This window comes from Daphnia pulex, chromosome 2, assembly GCF_021134715.1.
Source record: "Daphnia pulex isolate KAP4 chromosome 2, ASM2113471v1".
Taxonomy (NCBI): Eukaryota; Metazoa; Arthropoda; class Branchiopoda; order Diplostraca; family Daphniidae; genus Daphnia; species Daphnia pulex.
In genome coordinates this window covers 3,788,589-3,805,806 of record NC_060018.1, presented here as the reverse complement: position 1 = coordinate 3,805,806, position 17,218 = coordinate 3,788,589, and the positions used below count along the sequence as shown (strand labels likewise).

The 17,218-nt window shown below is 42.0% G+C and overlaps 2 protein-coding genes and 2 long non-coding RNA genes across 12 annotated transcripts; 1 reads left to right on the top strand and 3 right to left on the bottom strand.

The window, feature by feature from the left end:
• Nucleotides 1-247: 247 nt before the first annotated feature.
• Nucleotides 248-8,015, bottom strand: LOC124188495 (focal adhesion kinase 1-like). Of its 9 annotated transcripts, none has more exons than XM_046581147.1 (18): nt 7,869-8,015; nt 5,885-6,270; nt 5,702-5,817; nt 5,356-5,634; nt 4,935-5,273; nt 4,784-4,864; nt 4,457-4,718; nt 4,329-4,367; nt 4,022-4,207; nt 3,788-3,961; nt 3,495-3,717; nt 3,246-3,436; nt 2,963-3,167; nt 2,382-2,898; nt 1,959-2,084; nt 1,529-1,894; nt 1,353-1,459; nt 248-1,284 (listed from the first exon to the last, which is right to left on the bottom strand). In XM_046581147.1, the coding sequence occupies exons 2-18, from the start codon at nt 6,210-6,212 to the stop codon at nt 1,101-1,103; spliced, it is 3,723 nt and encodes a 1,240-aa protein (XP_046437103.1). In that variant the 5' UTR covers nt 6,213-6,270; nt 7,869-8,015; the 3' UTR covers nt 248-1,100. The 9 variants fall into 9 exon arrangements, with proteins under 9 accessions (XP_046437103.1, XP_046437094.1, XP_046437095.1 ...); XM_046581138.1 differs by lacking the exon at nt 7,869-8,015 and adding an exon at nt 6,493-7,855; XM_046581139.1 differs by lacking the exon at nt 7,869-8,015 and adding an exon at nt 6,493-7,855 and having other exon boundaries at nt 1,529-1,891.
• Nucleotides 8,016-8,163: 148 nt separating this feature from the next.
• On the top strand, nt 8,164-11,176 carry LOC124188499. Its single transcript, XR_006872374.1, has 4 exons — nt 8,164-9,322; nt 9,458-10,596; nt 10,649-10,658; nt 10,789-11,176. It is a non-coding gene; the product is annotated as an uncharacterized LOC124188499 (long non-coding RNA).
• Nucleotides 11,100-16,983, bottom strand: LOC124188498 (kelch-like protein diablo). The gene is made up of 18 exons (XM_046581152.1): nt 16,745-16,983; nt 16,471-16,670; nt 16,068-16,416; nt 15,833-15,991; nt 15,555-15,765; nt 15,395-15,496; nt 14,958-15,317; nt 14,681-14,889; nt 14,415-14,602; nt 13,311-13,484; nt 13,133-13,253; nt 12,947-13,060; nt 12,762-12,881; nt 12,581-12,704; nt 12,357-12,511; nt 12,204-12,263; nt 11,846-12,137; nt 11,100-11,778 (listed from the first exon to the last, which is right to left on the bottom strand). Exons 1-18 carry the CDS (start codon nt 16,766-16,768, stop codon nt 11,588-11,590), a joined length of 3,153 nt encoding a protein of 1,050 aa, XP_046437108.1. The 5' UTR covers nt 16,769-16,983; the 3' UTR covers nt 11,100-11,587.
• Nucleotides 13,550-13,731, bottom strand: LOC124188500. Its single transcript, XR_006872375.1, has 2 exons — nt 13,700-13,731; nt 13,550-13,610 (listed from the first exon to the last, which is right to left on the bottom strand). It is a non-coding gene; the product is annotated as an uncharacterized LOC124188500 (long non-coding RNA).
• Nucleotides 16,984-17,218: the final 235 nt, after the last annotated feature.

Here is a 17,218-nt window from a genome sequence, read left to right as displayed (position 1 = left end):
CGTTGGAGTTCTACTGTCGCATACAAAGAAATTTTTAAAAATTATTTAAAATGGTGGAGTTCTACTGTCAGCAATCCTAATTAGATAGCGCAACGTTAGACTACAGCGGCTAGCGGCCTGACGTAAGTTCAGTATAGTCATAAAGAGAGGCTTAATTTGATGGATGGAACCGACAAACTAATACTACATATAGTATTCGGTAGGTAAAATGGTATTGGTGAATTCAAACGAGCATATCAGACCCATATTTTCAGCTTTCAAGACGTCATGTATTAAATCAATGCGTAGCAGAACGGTGAAAGACAAGATGATACAGACAATTACAAAATTGATGTGAATAAACATATTACAGTTTGTTGTTTCTTCATCCATGAATCTTTTCTTATTTTTTTTCCTTAACCGGTTATAATTGGTGTAGAAGAATTTGAATTTGTAGTGTGTTTTTCTAGTCTCCTCGACAGCTGAACAGCCAGCGAAAGGTACTGTATTTGGTGTTTCACCTAACGTTTTCTATTTCGAAATGTAATTGTGGTAGTATAGGGTGACAGAAACAACAACAAAAAAAATCGACAAGAATGTAATAGGAGGTGGGAGTAGGAAGAGAGCAGTCATCGGCGCTTCAGGAAAACGTAAAGGAATACAACCGATCGAAAACGATTTTTAATACTATGACCGGTTATATCTTTACATATAACTGTGCCTCATTCAACGTCCACGTTGAACAATTAATAGTTGAATTAGGATTGACGCGATGGAACCGACATTTTCATTGAAAAAGGAAACAAAAGTCAGGACTAGTAAGGGGATCTGTAGAATGGACGCAACACACAACTACTTATATGACAAAAACTGCTGTCTGTGTGTGTGATTGGCATAGGCTCGTGATACACTATGAGCTGATGCACCAGCAAACATTACTACACACAGTCGCGCGAACCGAGTCGAGTTATTTTGTTTTTCATATAATTTCAACTTGGAATTTCGGGATACGCGACACACAGCCGACGAATAATAATAATAATCGTCATAATAGGAAGCGATAGAGAGAGAAAATTAAGGATGTTTTCTTTTTTTTTTCAAAAATGCGTGAGGACGTACTCTTACGAGGAGCTGATTTGATAGGAAGTGTTATCCGCAGTAGAACAGCCAGCAGACGAGTCCTGCGATCGATTGGAACTACTAAAATATACGTTGACGTGGGGATGTTTGATGCGTACATGATCTACCACGTCTAAAAGATTTTTGGCGTTCATAGCCAAAATGTGGGCTGCAGACAGCATTCCCCTGGAAAATAAAAATCATTCTGAATAATGATGAATTCACACAATACAATTTTGCACGACGTTGTTTACTTGCGGTACTCGTTGTCCAACGTGGTGTTGCTGTACCTTTCGGCCAATTTGAGTGCACTGACCAGTTCAGCCATATCTTTGCTGAGCACTTTGTGTGCCATTTCAACCTTATTCAATAAAAGTTAAAAGGTTAACGTTGAGGACCCAAAAGGAAAGAAAACGGAAAATGAACTGACTTCTCGATGAGTACTGGGAGGAAAATGAGGAACCAGCTGATCGACGCTAGTCAAAAGGGTCCGCAATTCCAAACCGACCTTTTTTACAAGGTCAACGTAGTTTTCAATTTTGGCTTGTTGAACGCCCTGGGAGAGCAACATGACGGCCCTAACAACTGATGTAGTGGCGTCGTACACTTTGTCATGTGTTCGGTCCAGACGGGCAGTCGGTGTAGGCTCCAGTTTCTTCACTACCACAGACCGGTCATCCAACGGATTGCCCTGGAGAGGTGTTGATCTGTCTTTTTGACACGCATTCGCTCCGTCCATCGAATCCGTGTCGGATCGGTCGGACGAACTGGCAGCAACAGACAACCTCTTTCTCTGCTTCGTAAAAACAATGCCAATGAGAAATTCCAATGAAAACTACCCAAAAGAAATTTTTTTTTACCAAATGGCTCTCTTCTTCGGCCAACCAGCGACTATCCTCTTCCGACTGCCGTTGCTGTTGGCGCAACTTCCACTCGAGCATTCGTCTTTCTTGCTCCATGTGCTCGCGAGATGGTTCGTTTGGTTCCTGTGACAACAAATACACGAATTAAAATTTCAAAATCCATTCAACCAGGGTATCAAACAACTCTACTGTGAATACAAATAACTCAATAAAGAACCAAAAATTCTAAAAAACGGGGACAACAAAAAAATACAGTAAATCATAATCCGATAAGCCATGCACAGTGCAGCCACTGGATGTGTTTTGTTTTGATGGGAGGGATAAAGGGGCAAACTGCCAAACTCAACGCCGAACCATGCAGACTCCAACCAGGTGCGGGGGTGTATGTTGTTGTTCGACTCGACATGCGCTAATCCTCACATCTTTGTATGGAGCTGGATTGGTTGCTACCGCTGCGGCTGCTATTGCTGCTGATGGTGGTGTTGCGTCGGCCATCATGATGTTGGCGTAAACTGGTTGATTCTTGCGACCCTTTGTCTTGGATTTATGTTGTGGGGAAGCGGGATTGGAATTGGACGAACTTGTGTGGCTAAACTCTACCGTGAACGTATTGAAGGCTGAGGCAGGTGCGGTGTAATGTCCGGCGTCGGCGCGGGTTTCATTGTCGCGCATCAGCTGCGCCAACACTTCGCTGTTGGGAGCCACTAGGTACGTCGTTGGTCCAGAAAGCGATTGCTCCGAGGATGCAGAAGGTACGGACTTGCCGGCACCTCCACCAATGCCGACGTAAGTGGCCGGTACCCGAGAAGGTTTGGGTGGAGGAAGGTCTTCTCCATTACCCGCGGAACCGGTCGAACTCCACGAAATGGCAGCCACTCGACGATTCTCTCGAGACATTGTTTCGTCACGTTCCCTTCGCTCTTCCATCAGAATTTCACTAAAAAACAAATAATGGAAGGATCATGAAATCATTCTCAAAACGGAATCATAAAACTACATACTATAGGGTCTCTTTGATTTCACGGAAGCAAGGACGCTTGGAAGGCTCGTTTGACCAACATTGGAGCATCAAACTGTAAAGGTTGGGGGGACAGATAATTGGAAGGGGGAGCCGTTCGCCACTCTCTATCCGACCAATGACATCACTATTTTTGATCCCTTGGAATGGTTTGATTCCGAGCATAAAGATCTCCCACATGCAAACACCTGTCATTAAAAGTGTTAAATTAATTTCAAACAAACAGGAGTAAAAATTCTGAATTACAACTAGAATTCGGGTCTTACCAAACATCCAAACATCACTGGCCGTGGTGAAACGCCGATAGTTGATGGACTCGGGAGCCATCCACTTGATTGGCAGCACTCCTTTTGATGCCTTGTAATAGCACGACTCTTCCACCCAACGGCTCAAACCGAAATCGGCTAATTTCACACAATCATCGGCAGATACCAAAATATTTCGAGCTGCTATATCTCTGTAGAAATTTCATCAATCAAAATGCTTCTAAATAATAAAAAAGGGCATTCCAATACCTGTGAACGAATTTTTTTGATTCAAGGTACGAGAGTGCCGTACTGAGTTGGTACGCGAATAATACAAGAGTGGCCAAATCTAGCTCTAGTCGGGCTTGATTTTTCTGCAAATATGCCCTCATTTCACCGTATTTCGCCAATTCCATGACGATCCATACTGGCGCCTGAGAACATACTCCAACTAGACGGATGATGTTTGGATGGTCAAATTGCTGCATGATGTCTGTTAATAAATCAAATTCATGTGAATTAAAAATTCATGATTCATTTGCTCGTCAAGGGTTAAAACACACATGCTTCTTCAAGGAACTTGTCGGCCATAGTCTGATCTTTGCACGTTTTGACAGCTACCATTGTCGGTTCACCACTGCCGTTGCGAAAAATTCCTCGGTGGACGTCACCAAAGTGACCGAATCCAACGATTTCTTGCAATTCGATCAAATTTCGCGGCAACTCGTAATTAGGCACTAAAAGATCCAGTTATTTCATTAGTCATCGTGCAACAATTTCTTTCATCAGAATATTACCAGAAGGAGTGGAATAGTCGCCGTCTTCATCGAACAATTCGGCGTAGTCGCGTGTATCATTACTTGGTTCGCCGCCCACACGACTTCGATGCCCAGGTCCCATTGGAGCCGGACTACCATTTCTGCTGGTACTCCTAGAATTGGTCGTACTGACACGCGATCCCGGTCGCGAACGATTGACTAGATCTGTAGAATGAAATAATGCTCAATAAAACTGGTCGGAACAGAGCATGGTAGGCTATAACGAGTCCAATAACAAACCAAGAAATCTAGACAACTACTTGGATTTTCAAAAGAAATACATTACCGTGATAGCACGGGCATCCGTAATAAGTCATTTGAGAAGCTTGTAAAAGTTAGCGCACAGAGAGAGGGTTAATGAACATTTCCGACATGACGAAAGAATAAAAGAATATTAAAGGACGAAAATTTTACCTCGTTTGTTCCACAACGAGAGATTGGTGCCGTTGACCAAACGGCAATAACGGTCCACTAGATCGGCAATGTTTTCTGCCATCTCGATTGAACTGCAAGTAATGAGCAAAGGCTCCTGCGAGCCGGCAACTTTGATTTGCACGACGGCCTTGTTACTGCTGACCCCACCAACAATGCGCTGTACATTATTGTGGCTCTCACAGTCGGCAGACATTAGGGTCTCCACCTGGGACACGTGACTGAAATCTGCCACTAAAATCAACTGTGGAGAAAACGCGGACCATTTATATGCGAAGAATTCAATCGACAATTGAACGGAAAACAAACCTGACTGCCCGCTTGACTAGCCGTGTAGGAGATGCCAACATCCGGACCGATAATGAGTTCAACTGGAATGGACCAACCCGTCTGTAGCAAAGAAAAATAGTCATAAAAATAATAAGCTGCAAAACAGGCAGATGTTTCGTGTTATATTTACCCCTAAATCGCACTGAAATTTTTCTCGATCGTATCGGTAAACTGTGCGAAGGAGTTCGAGAAATTTGAACATGCAGGCTGCTTCACCTAACGGGACACACTTTTTCGATTGCTGTTGGATCATCTTCTTCAGATTTTTGGATTTGACGTTGGCAATGACGCACTCTGGCAAGAGACTGCGCAACCCGAATTCTTTTTCTAAGTATTCCAAATTGGACTTTTTTTCCAGCGTCGAAGGGGACACGTCCTTGAAGATTCGTCGAATCTCCAGGCAGCACAAATGCACGGCAAGGTCCGGGTCGACTGTCAGAGATCCGTGGCTCAAATAGTCAAAACGAGTCTGTCAAGAATTCAATCAAAGAAGAATGATGGTGGTAAATGAATGGTAGGATGACGTAATTGGCCTTCACAGCATGACTCACTTGATCGTAGTAAAATAGAAATGTGAACTTGTCTTTCTCGTAAAGTTCGTGCAAATTTTTTGGCACGCAACGGATTCGCAATTCGACTCGCCACTTGCTGTCAGATACTCCGACCATTTCTAATGCGAAACGCTCTTGCACTTGTGAGAGTGTCGAGGTGTTGTCTAACCAATAATGGGGGCCCTTTGGATTGCTTGATTCGACTATTCTAAAGCCGTAAAGGGCCTGATAGGCACGAGGACCGGCCGATAATCGTTCCGTCACTTGAGCTATGGCTTCCTATTGAAAAGAACCAAAGTATTTTTGTAAATCAATAATTCCCATCGATCTTTGAGAAGTTCAATACCTCGACAGTGGATGATTCCAAACATTTTACCATGTTTACCACTTGGGTGGGATTGGGTCCAAACACTTTGAAAGTGAGAACGCTGTTATTGGGATTGAATAAACTTCCGCTTTCGCCTAAAAATATATCAAGGGTCATTAGCAATAATGTAATAAGAATCTTATAACATTTGTCTTTTCTCACTATTAGATGATTTGGTTGTGTTAGTGTTGTAATTTTCCGTGGGCAAGAGAACCCGGTCGACCGATCCGCCCCTTCTCAGCGGCAGTTCGGGTGGCAACATTTGCTGTTTCAGCAGAGGCCGAATATCACTGTGACTACTACTAGTACTACTGTTGCCACCGCCGACGTGGTGGTGGCTTTGGATGAGGAGCGGCCGGGCCATCTGTGGTGCTAGCCCAAGCCGTGTGCTGCTGGCCACCTGGAGCGGACTCCATTCGTTGCCATGCTGGTGGTGGTGCTGTTGTTGTTGGTGCAGTTGTTGCTGCTCTTTGGTCATGCTGACGCTCATTCTGCGCTGATGGAACGGGACTGCTGCTGCTGACGGGAGCGTGCGCAATTCCTCAATACTGAAACATTCAAAAACAAAAAAAAAAATGCCAAGACTTTAGTAATTCTAAAAACACACAGTCAAGTCGGCCTCGGGTTGAGATGGAGGAAACTACGCGATTAGACTACGACCAATGGGCTAAATGTGTTACAAGAAAGCAGCAACTGCTCGTCTGGTTGATGTTTCGGATGTAAATGTCATACTGTACAGAGCCGGAGCCAAAGGGGAGGTATTGTGGTACCTGCTGTAGAGGCGTCGCCAACTCCGCCAATTGCGTCCGGCGTATTTCAACTGTTTCCACCGTCGCAAAGAAGGAGACGGGCTAGATTCGTGGTGGAAAGAACTTGTTGGCGGTGAGAAAGGTGGGAATTGGACCGACGAATTGGGAGAATTGGTCAAGTTTTTGGGAGCAGGAATATAATCAGTGACAACTTGATGTTGTCTGCTGTTGCTACTACTTCGACTTCGGCGACGAAGACCCCAAGAATCTCCTTGTCCGTTCGAAATGACGTCGGTGGCGGTCGACTCCCCCACCAATCGAGTTCGACTGCTGGAGAGCAATTTTTCACAACTGTTGGCCGACCAGCAGTCAACAGCCGGTTGATAACCGCCGCTGGTCCACAATTCCGGCTCCTCCCCTTGCTGCTGCTGCGCTTCCTTTTCGCCCCAACTACGGGGAGGGAGATCCATATAGTCTTTCTGTTGACCAAAACACGCCACACTCCAAGACCAATCGCGCTCCATTTTGGCCGCCTCAATAGTCATTTAGTCCGTCATCATCCGACCGAAGGAGCAATATAGATACGTAACAGACGAAAACACACACACACACACGCAATGGGCAAATCTCTCTCTAGAGAGAGAAGAATAAGAAGTCGGACGGCCACTAATCGCAGAGACTCACGACGTCGTCGAGTCTCTTCTCCGTGCCGACGTCTTCTAGCAAGGGAACTCGTCGTCGTCAGTCCATTCGATTAACTGAAAGTTTTGCTAAGACGACGCTGGCCGACGACTCACGCTCTATGAATGTGGGATCCGGCACCATTCCAATTTCATCTTCTTTTCTTTTCCCCTTTTCAAAGGCCAAACAGACACGTCAAGGAGAGAACGGAAGAAAGAGGCAAGGAAAGAAAGAAAAAGGGTACTACTACATAGGATCCCGACAAGGCTCGAGGTTAAATCTGTCCTCGACAGGGCGTCTTTGATGGTGGTGGAGGCGTTAAAAAAGTGAGGGACGACGACGATGAAGAAAAAATAAAAAGTGCGACCCATTTGAATAGGCCCTGATTCAAGGACTGCAGCAGGGGGCATAACTAGACAAACGCCATCATCACTCTACACCACTTTGATCGCTCAACGTGTCACAATACCAAGCCCAACAACGTCACACTAAACATGGAAAGGAAAAGTTGTCTGTCTCGTTTGACGATTCGATTGTTTGGGGATTTTTTGGGGTTTCCTCATCCATGAGAGTTTTTCTTCACTAAGACTACGTCGACAGTAAATAACGCGCTGTTTTTGTTTCCTCCCTTTTTTTTATCTAGTGAACGCGCGCTCACTCAAGACAAACAGTAACCACTACTTTCTTCTCGTTTTCTCCTTTTCTACTCCGCCTACCTTTTTCCAATTCGAGCGGCGAGCGGCTGAGATTCCAAAATAAACCCGAAACGACCGGCTCACGCCTTCACGAAACTCTGGTGCGTCCCACCCGACAGTACAAAGCGCACTCCTCCCTTTTTCTTTTTGAGACGATAATCATCGACGACCAAGACACGACACAGTTTTTGTCGATCGATCCCCTCCCATTCGGGTGGCGTTTTTTATCCTAGACGCTTTAGTTTCACATGAACACATACGCACAGAGACAGCATTCCATTTCACGAGACAGCAGAGGTGTCGAAACTCGACCTTCTTCTATATAATAACACCCCACCCACCCCTAACAACTCCCGCACCCCTCAAACACGAGTCTCAATAAGCTGCTGCCAAATGTGCTGTAACATTTCAAAGACCACGCACTCCCTGTTCTGACAAACAAATGCGCACAACCGGAGACCCAGCCGCTGGCATTCGATGAACCAAACGTCTGCTTGTTGTCTGACTGACAAAACTTGCAAGGTTATGTGCATTGCATTGTCTTAGGTCCACCAACCCCTCAATACTTGCAGTTTTCTGCTGACAGCTCGTTCACATAATTACTTCGACAGGACAATTCCAAACATATTCCAGAGCAACGGCTACTAGCCTACTACCTATGTGAAATTATTCACAGCGTGTTGTGAAATTGGAATATGTCTTGAGACCAGCACCACATTTGCAAGTAAAGACTATTCTGACGATGGGTTTGGTCTCAACAATAGAAACGGGTAAGAAGCAACCAGCAACATCTTTGAAAGAAATGAACCACTTTCTAGAACTCTTGGGATTTGAGATATCATTCAGTATGAACTTGTATAAAGGATAAAACCAGTATGAACTGATTCAAAGCAATTTGGGAGAAAAAGACAATAATGACAGTTGAGTGACCCATTCGGTCAAGCCGTCTAGATCAACAAAACAACGCTTACACACTGGGGAGAAGTTCTTACCTGTAGAATTTGATGATTTCATCTGATGTAATAGTGTGTGAAAACTATTGGTAATCGAATTTCACTGTCAATAACTCAATATACAAGAAAGAAATAGACAAAAACCTCCTCGAAAATCAACACAACTTTTACGGACTTCACAATCTTCTTTTGTCTACTACGGGCAACTCAACTCACGAAGCGCCCAAGGCTGACTTGGTCCCACGCAAATCATTTTTGTTTTCTCCTTTTTTACGGAAGCGGCAAACAACAGGCCAGAAGCCAAAAGGCAAGTTCTTGTTTTTACTGTAACCTTTTCTCCTCCAGCAGCAATATTTTTTTTTCGTGGGGAATAAATTTACGCAGGCAAAGAGTTGGATTGCGTGTTGCACGCGCTCCTTAAAGAGTAAGTGTGGTTGGCTTCATCCTCCCGAAGTCTCGGCCTCCTTCCGCTTGGCTATACAGAACGCTCCTTATATGGATATTTTTCGCCGATCACTGAAGGTCAGTATGCAGATAACAGTCACGCTTCGCTACTCTATACACGCCCTGACATTCACGTTCACAATAGATAGATGGAATTACGATACTGTTTGAGGATGGTCAATAGAATAATCAAATTATTTTTTCCATACATAGACTAAGTGTATACTATCCCATAGACTGCAGTGTCCAACAAAGGGAAGAATGCTGATAAGCTTCATCAAAACAAAAAGTAGAGCGGAATGCGTGAATGATAATGTAACCTTGTGAAATTGTATGGTGCGCACGAATATAGACGACATGACTGTAGATGAAGCAAGGTTCGTAACATTGTTTGTCTTTGGTTGATAACAGGCGGCCATCTATGAGCCCCGGCCCTTAAAGTCTCAAAAAATTTGAAGGATATTAATTTTTATAATGTGAAGACTCTAAACCAACAGTTTTTGTAAAGATGAACAAACACATGATTATCATATTTCTGTCAGAAATGACAACGACTTATCGGTCTTAAAAACTATGCTTAAGCGAAAATTAGTAGAACGGATGACCATTAGATTTCAGATACGTAGGAGATAACAGCGCTTTGATTTTGAATGAGGAGAACTTCTTCTAAAAGTCTGATGTAATCAATTGCTCTCCTCTAAAAAAAAACACAGATTGATTCAAGTCGTTAAAATTTAATGGGTCAAATGTACAGCCTTACCAAGATAGCAACTTTACTCGAACGACGAGCTCTTACATCTTCGTAAGCTGGACCTCTGGTTTTATCGATCGTGTTTCCTTCGCTTTCTCTAAAATTATGATAAACAAATTAGTAATAAAGTGAATCTTGTTTTATTCAAAGTGGTTAATGTGTACTACCCAAAGTCAGTTGGAACAACCTGGTGAAGTTTTGAAAAGGCAACATTGACCTGAAATTCACATAATTTACTTAATTACGATTGAATACATTAAAATTGTATCTACACTATTAGCTTGAAATCGGAAAATCTAAAAAAAATAATTCGCTTACTGATTGAACACGACGTCTCTCTCGTGCGTTTCGTCGAGCTACTTGAAACGCTGGACGGACGCTGTGCGGTATGTGAGGAATATGGCGATAATTGGATTTAATGTTACACTTTTTCCCCCTGCACAAAATTGCTACCTAATTCATTAATAGCTATTAAAACGCTACAGAAACTTACGTTCCTGTTCCGTGGGCGCCAATATCATCCGAATAATGAGTAACAGATGATCCATTGCTGTACGGACGGAAGTTCTCTTCTTGTGTACCCAGCGACGCAGAATTCCAGGTGATTGAAAATGCGTTTCCCTCTTGTACTGAAAAGTAATTATTTGGTGCAGTTTATTCAAGGTAAAGTGGAAAGTTAGTGAAAAAAATTTTTACCAGTAACGAACGACGAGGTAGGATATGGTAGAACTTGTTGATCGGACATCGCAAGACTCTTCTAGTCGTGATGAGTTAGTTGTACATCCTTTTTTAGGCGAAATGTTTCATTAACCAGCGGATCTTACTGTCGACTGGACAACAAATGATATACTTATCGATCGCTCCACTTGTTTTTATCCGTTAAGGCATAATGGAGGAAGAGGGGAAGACGGATCGTTAACAGGCGGAAGTGATATTTTTGTTTGCACCTGGCTTACCAGCATGAATCTCCCTCTTCTTTGAAACGTATTCCCTCTTAATTTCATTTTCGTTTATTTCGTTTCTGTGCGGTAAAAACCATAATGCAATTGTTTTCTTTTGTTTGCCATTGTTTAAAACACATCTGAATAAAACGCGGCACGATCGTTAAGTACAAAATGTTCTTATTAACGACTGTTTTGCGTTTAAACATTTGTTAAATACAGAACTCTGTCCATGCGGCATTAATTCTTACACCAGAAATTATTTCATCGTATTGGGCTATTGGCAAAAATAAATCCAAATTTTCAATGTTAAAATGTCTCACACGTTTCAACACACTGAGGAGAAAGAAGCTGTTAAAATATTTGCTTCGTTCTTTAAAATTAAAGTTTTGTTATGGAAGGTATTTAGACATACTAATCGTTGCAGTTTGACTAAAGCCGACGAGAGAAAGACCGTATTCGTGGCGCTTAACGTCACATTTATCTAAACTAATAAATGAATTTTGGGAGTTAGTCCTAGGTTTTAGATCGATGACAAACGAAAAAGGAAAACATGTCCAACAATTTTAGGAAGAATTTACCGATTCCGGTCTCATTTCAAAAGGCCTCTCTGCTCAAAGGGAAGGGGGGATAACACTTTGACCAACCATTTTAAGCCTGGTCTTGAATTAAGTTTGCGTAATGTTGGGCAAAGACAGCACGATTGTGAGACACAAGACGCGCAAAACGTCCAGCCACCCCGGCAATCTCAGATTTGAACAAAGAAAGTCCCATCGGGATTTGGGTAGGACGTGCCACTTCATTGCTGATAACTTGTTTCAAGAAATCCATAATACGAGAATCTAGTTTAACAAACATAAAACTAATGATCATTCAGACCAGTATAAGAAATCATATTTTGTTACTTACGTATGATCTCCATCACTCGATTCCCTGGATCACGAAGGGCCATTATTTCAGCATTAATCAGTTTCTTTGTGTCTTCTGAAAGTTCAGGAGTTCCTTGACTTTTCAGAGCTTTGTTAATATCCTCCACAACCTGAGCACCTACATTAGGTAACACATTCTCCAGCTCCGTCGGAGATCTGGCATTGCCAAGCACAACAGCGGCATGTTCTTTAACAGTGTTGCGAAATTCTGGAGACGTTTGCTGCAAACCGATATCGCGATTCAATGAAACCAGAATGACTGAACTCAAGATCTATTTGATTTCAAAACATAGTTAAATATTTTTTACTAATTTTTGAGAACTTAATGGCGTCATCACCTGAATGCCCTTTAGTTTCTGCCGCATTTCTGAAAATCGCTGTTCATCAACCGCTACAGTCTGGAAAAAACGAAAAGATGCTTTTTCACTGACCTTTTTTTAATTTAAAATGGGACATGATCGTAAAAGATTAAAGGAAAAATGTTAATTTACTTCAGGCCACGAATGGCTGTCATCCCAGCAGAGCAATTCCATGAAGGCATCGACCAAAATAGACGGTATAATTTGGACACTTGTGGGATTGGCTGAAGACTGCGAAGTTTCTTTTCGATTGCGATGAAGCCATTCTCGGGTGTGTCGTAATCCATCTGGTACCACACAGAAGAAAACATATAATGTTTAAAATTATTTATACCAAAATAAAAACTATTTCCTACCAGGGGTTATCTTGAGATAATCTTCGAATTTACTTCTTTCATATTCTACACTACAGGCTGCGATGTGTGGACGGGACATGCGGATCGTGAAATTCGCCATGTCAATTCGCATCAACTCCAATGTCTGGTAAAAAATTACTTACATGGGACTTTCAATGATTAAGATAAAATGACGATTTACCTCGAAAATGCCTTTGTAAAGTGGGACGATATCTCGCATGGCTGTTAATTCCCTGATTTTTTCATCACGTCCAGGAGCACATAGTTTTGCCATAAGTGATATAATATATTGAGAATAGCTCTGTAAAGAAAATGCAATCAATTTGCTTTAAAATTTAGCCACATCATTAATGTAGACCCACATACATGTAAATCCAGAGTTTCAGCTTCAATCTGTTGCCTTATCAGATCAGTGTCTAACTTATCCTTGATTTCTTGTTGAGTTCTAGTCTGATGGGGTAACAGCAATGACAGCAACCACTAAAAAAGGTGTTTATTAGCATATTATGAACTTGGTCAAGAGATTCTAAAAAATATGTCATGAAAAAGTACTTCTTTAATTTCTTCAAGCAGTGTAAGAGCTCTATCATATTTTGGAGGATCCTCTTCAAACTCTTCTTTGAGCAAATCCCAAAAGGCTTTGTGTGCAATATCTTTAATTGTTTTCTGAATACTGAAACACAAAACATTACTTTTTTAAAGCAATGTGACATGTGATTATAAAGACTACCTTCCATTTGGCAAATCCACCTTTTCTAAATGGAAATCGTCATCAACAGCTATATCATGAGCTAGTGCCATCTTTGAAACACTGTTGGCCGCTTTCATAATTTCTTCAAGACTGACAAATCCTGGAGGAGATGCAGAAATAAATGCAGGGGCAGACTGTGAAGTAGTTCTTATCCTGTTTGGAAAAAAAACAATAATAAGTTCCTAAATTCTATTTAAAAGATGCTGCAAAATATCTAACCTTTTTGGAGTTGCTTCCCCAGATGAACTGCTAGGGCCACATTCTGCTTGATCATCAGACCTTTTCAAATTATAAAATAGTTTAGCCTTCAAATTGCCTTTGACTGTTAACGAACATTCTGGAAATTTCTCTTGTAAAAGAGTTTATACTTAGCATGAAGAGAGCCAGGTTTTGAAATATCCACAGGTTCTGAAACTTCTTTCATATTAGGATTTAAATCACCTTCACTGGCTGCTTTATTTGCATTACATTCTTCGCTCATTTTCACTATTAGCACAGATCTTTTGTGGCGATATTTTGTAGCACAAGATCAACTATCGAGCTGTCCCAAGAAGCAAGAAAAGAGAACAAAAGAACTTTAGCCAAAAACATTAGCAGACGACGATTGTTGTGAAAGAAAGAGAACTACTACTTTCGTCAACGAAGCCCTACGTATTTTAGTAATTGAATTAAAATTAAACGGCAGAAATGTAAAAAACACAATGTTTGCCACATCAATTTCAAGATTTTTCAGTTTAAAATATCGTTAAAAAATCAGGCTTAATTTATTTGGTTACAAGAAACGTGTATTCTTTTTTTTTTGGTAAGAGATGCGTGAGTGCGTGACACGTGCGCGTCCAGCACAAGAACTATCGGGGAAAAAGTCTTAATTGAGAATCTTCAACGAAAATGTAAGATGAAAAAAAAAAACATACAAACAAAAAAATTGTACCACTCCATTGCTACTCCGCAAGGCGCTTCAATATTTCATGTACGACGAGAAAGAAGGAAACGCATACAAAATTTCGATTATAATCTATGACAGGATGAAGTGTGTGTGAGTCCCAACAACAATTTCCAAAGTCAGATTGTGGCCCTTGTTACCACAAGTGAGTCTCGTGTTGAGGCATTTTGACAACGCCTACACCACCGCCGAGCCGCCGATAGTTCATGGTGCCACACAGGCGCCATTGATTCTGCTCCGGATCGTAGACTTCGATCGTCTTCAAGTAAGTCGAGCCGTCAAAACCGCCTACAGCGTATAGTTGCCCATTGACCACGGCAAGTCCAACCTATAGAAAACCAGTCCATATTTTATAAGTAAATCTTTAATCCGATTCATTTAAGGGAATAAATAAAGAGCAACTTACGCCACTCCTTCTTGAGCTCATTGCCACTATTGGACTCCAGGTGTTGGTATTTGGATTGTATCGTTCAGCTGACGAGAGCTCAGTAGCGTCGTCTCGCCCACCTACAGCATAGATCCAATTATTGTACACGGCGCAACCCAAGTGCTTTCTCCTTGTTGACATTGGGGCAACCAAAGTCCACTTGTTCTGGCGTGGATCATATCTTTCAACTGGAAGTAAATAACATTCTTGAATATTTAATTTGTTCCCAAAAAATCTAAAGTAAGATATTTATTACCGGTGTTAAGAGGCATCTGGCCGTCCGATCCACCAACAGCGTACAAATATCCGCCCAATACAGCGACAGCTACACCTAATCGGCGAGTGTTCATCGAGGCGACTTTGCTCCATTTGTTTTCTTTTGGATCGTAGCGTTCAACATAATTGAGACAACTGACGCCATCCTGGCCGCCAACGGCATACAGATAACCATCGAGGACAGCCACACCGACACTCGTTCGGCATGTAGACGTGGGCGCTACCTCTGACGACCATAAGTTGGTCTGAGGATCGTAGCGTTCAATGCTATTCAGATAAGACTGACCGTCATGACCGCCAACGGCGTAAAGCAAGTCGCTTAGAACAGCAACACCAACGCCTAAAGAAAAAATAAGAAATAATTATATTTTGGGTTTACGAGTGGGAAAGGTATATCGAATTGGTTTCGACGCTTACCGCATCGTCGCTTGGACATTGGCGCAACTAACTTCCACTCGCCCGTCTGCGGATCGTAACGCTCGACCGAGGCGATGGCGTCTCCACTGCACCAGCCGCCAACTAAACAGATCAAATTCGGTTAATGGAGTCAAAGGATTCTTAACTGCAAAGAACTTACCAGCGAATAAGACTTCGCCTCTTCGGACGGGCTTCCTTGGTCTCGTTCTAGGGCCTTGCATCAATGGTCGCTCTTGTGGTAACAACAGATAATTTTTGGCCTCGTCTACCAGGTCTCTACAAGCCTCGTCGCTCTTAATAAGCAGATCAGAGCCCACGGTTCCCACTAAGAATTTTGGACTAAGAAGAGGCAACCGGACGTGCTGTAAAACCTAAATAGTCCACAAAACGATTAAATTTTTGTGAAAATGTAATGACATTTCTTGGATTATTAAATACCTGGGGCAAATGACCCCTTCGTTCGGCGACATTGTATTTAACCCAGGCAAGAACTGCATTAAAGACTTGTTCCTCAGATCTGACATTGAGTTCATCACTAGATATGATGTCAATAAGCTGATTCACAGGCAGAAGGAGAAACTCCTCACTTTCTGTTACCTAATTTTGATCAGTGAAGTAGATTTATGTGGGCTACAGTTTTTTAGCAAAAGTGTCTTAATGAATGTTGACATACTTCTTGGAAATTGTGTTGAGTAAATTTATCAGCAATCCTCAACAGTTCTCTGCAAGAATGGGTGTCTGCAAAGGCCCTGATACCAAGGCAGTTGGAGGGATCAAGTTGCCTCTTGAGGAATTCACAACACACATCCTGTATTTCTTGCAACTGCAACAAACAGGCAGCAGGGAGTAGTGTCTGCACATTTGTCTCCTCCACCAGAATGTAGGAAGTGTAGCAAAAATCTATTAATAACTCCATGGCCTGTTCATCAATGTCACGGATGGTCACTTCAGTTTGCCTGGATTCAGCCAGCTCTCCAGTAAACATTGCTCTAAAATATGGGCTACACGCTGACAGTATAACTCTGTAACAATAATAAAGATTAGATGATTTCAAATAATGTTGTCACAAAACTGACCTATGAGCAAAGATCTTCCTGATGCCTACATTTAATACAACATCGCATAGCTCTCTGTGACTTCTAAGCAGATTAATTTCTGCAAGGCAGGCCCTAGGGTGCTTTTCAGATGTATAGGCTAGGCAGGCAGGTGACGGGGATCTCTCCACAAGTGGATTAACTGACTTGACACCATCCATTTTCATCGTGACGGCACCCAACTATATTCGAGGGTAAGGTTAGATTTGTAAAATCGGTTTGGAGAATGAAATAATGTAACAATGTAATTTCACACCTCTTCTGGGACTTTCATGGACATGTCTGAAAAGTGAGGATTGCCTACAGCTCAAAGCACAGAGCTGCTTCACAGCTATCTAAAATAAGTTAACCAACACATCAGATGATCAATAGACGGGTTTCACTAAATTGCTGAAAGATCCAGGGGAACTTTTTAGAAGAATATGTTGTGAAAACTAAAACTCGTCGGATGGAACTTTCTTCTTTCTACAGTTGTGTACAAATTGTCCGTAAGGGCAGGGAAACGCCAGACTGACCCAGTTTTCCATTTTACCGGTAGATGTCGTCGATACACATTTCCGTTATCTTGTAAAACAAATTAAAAACAATTTAAATATTAGCTTAGATTAAAATTTAAAAAATTGGACTGAATTACAATAGATTTCAATTCAAATTTCAACCATGATAGTGTTTCACTAGAATACCTCGTTTGAACTTTGAACAAACGTAATTCCGAAAACCACCAACCCCC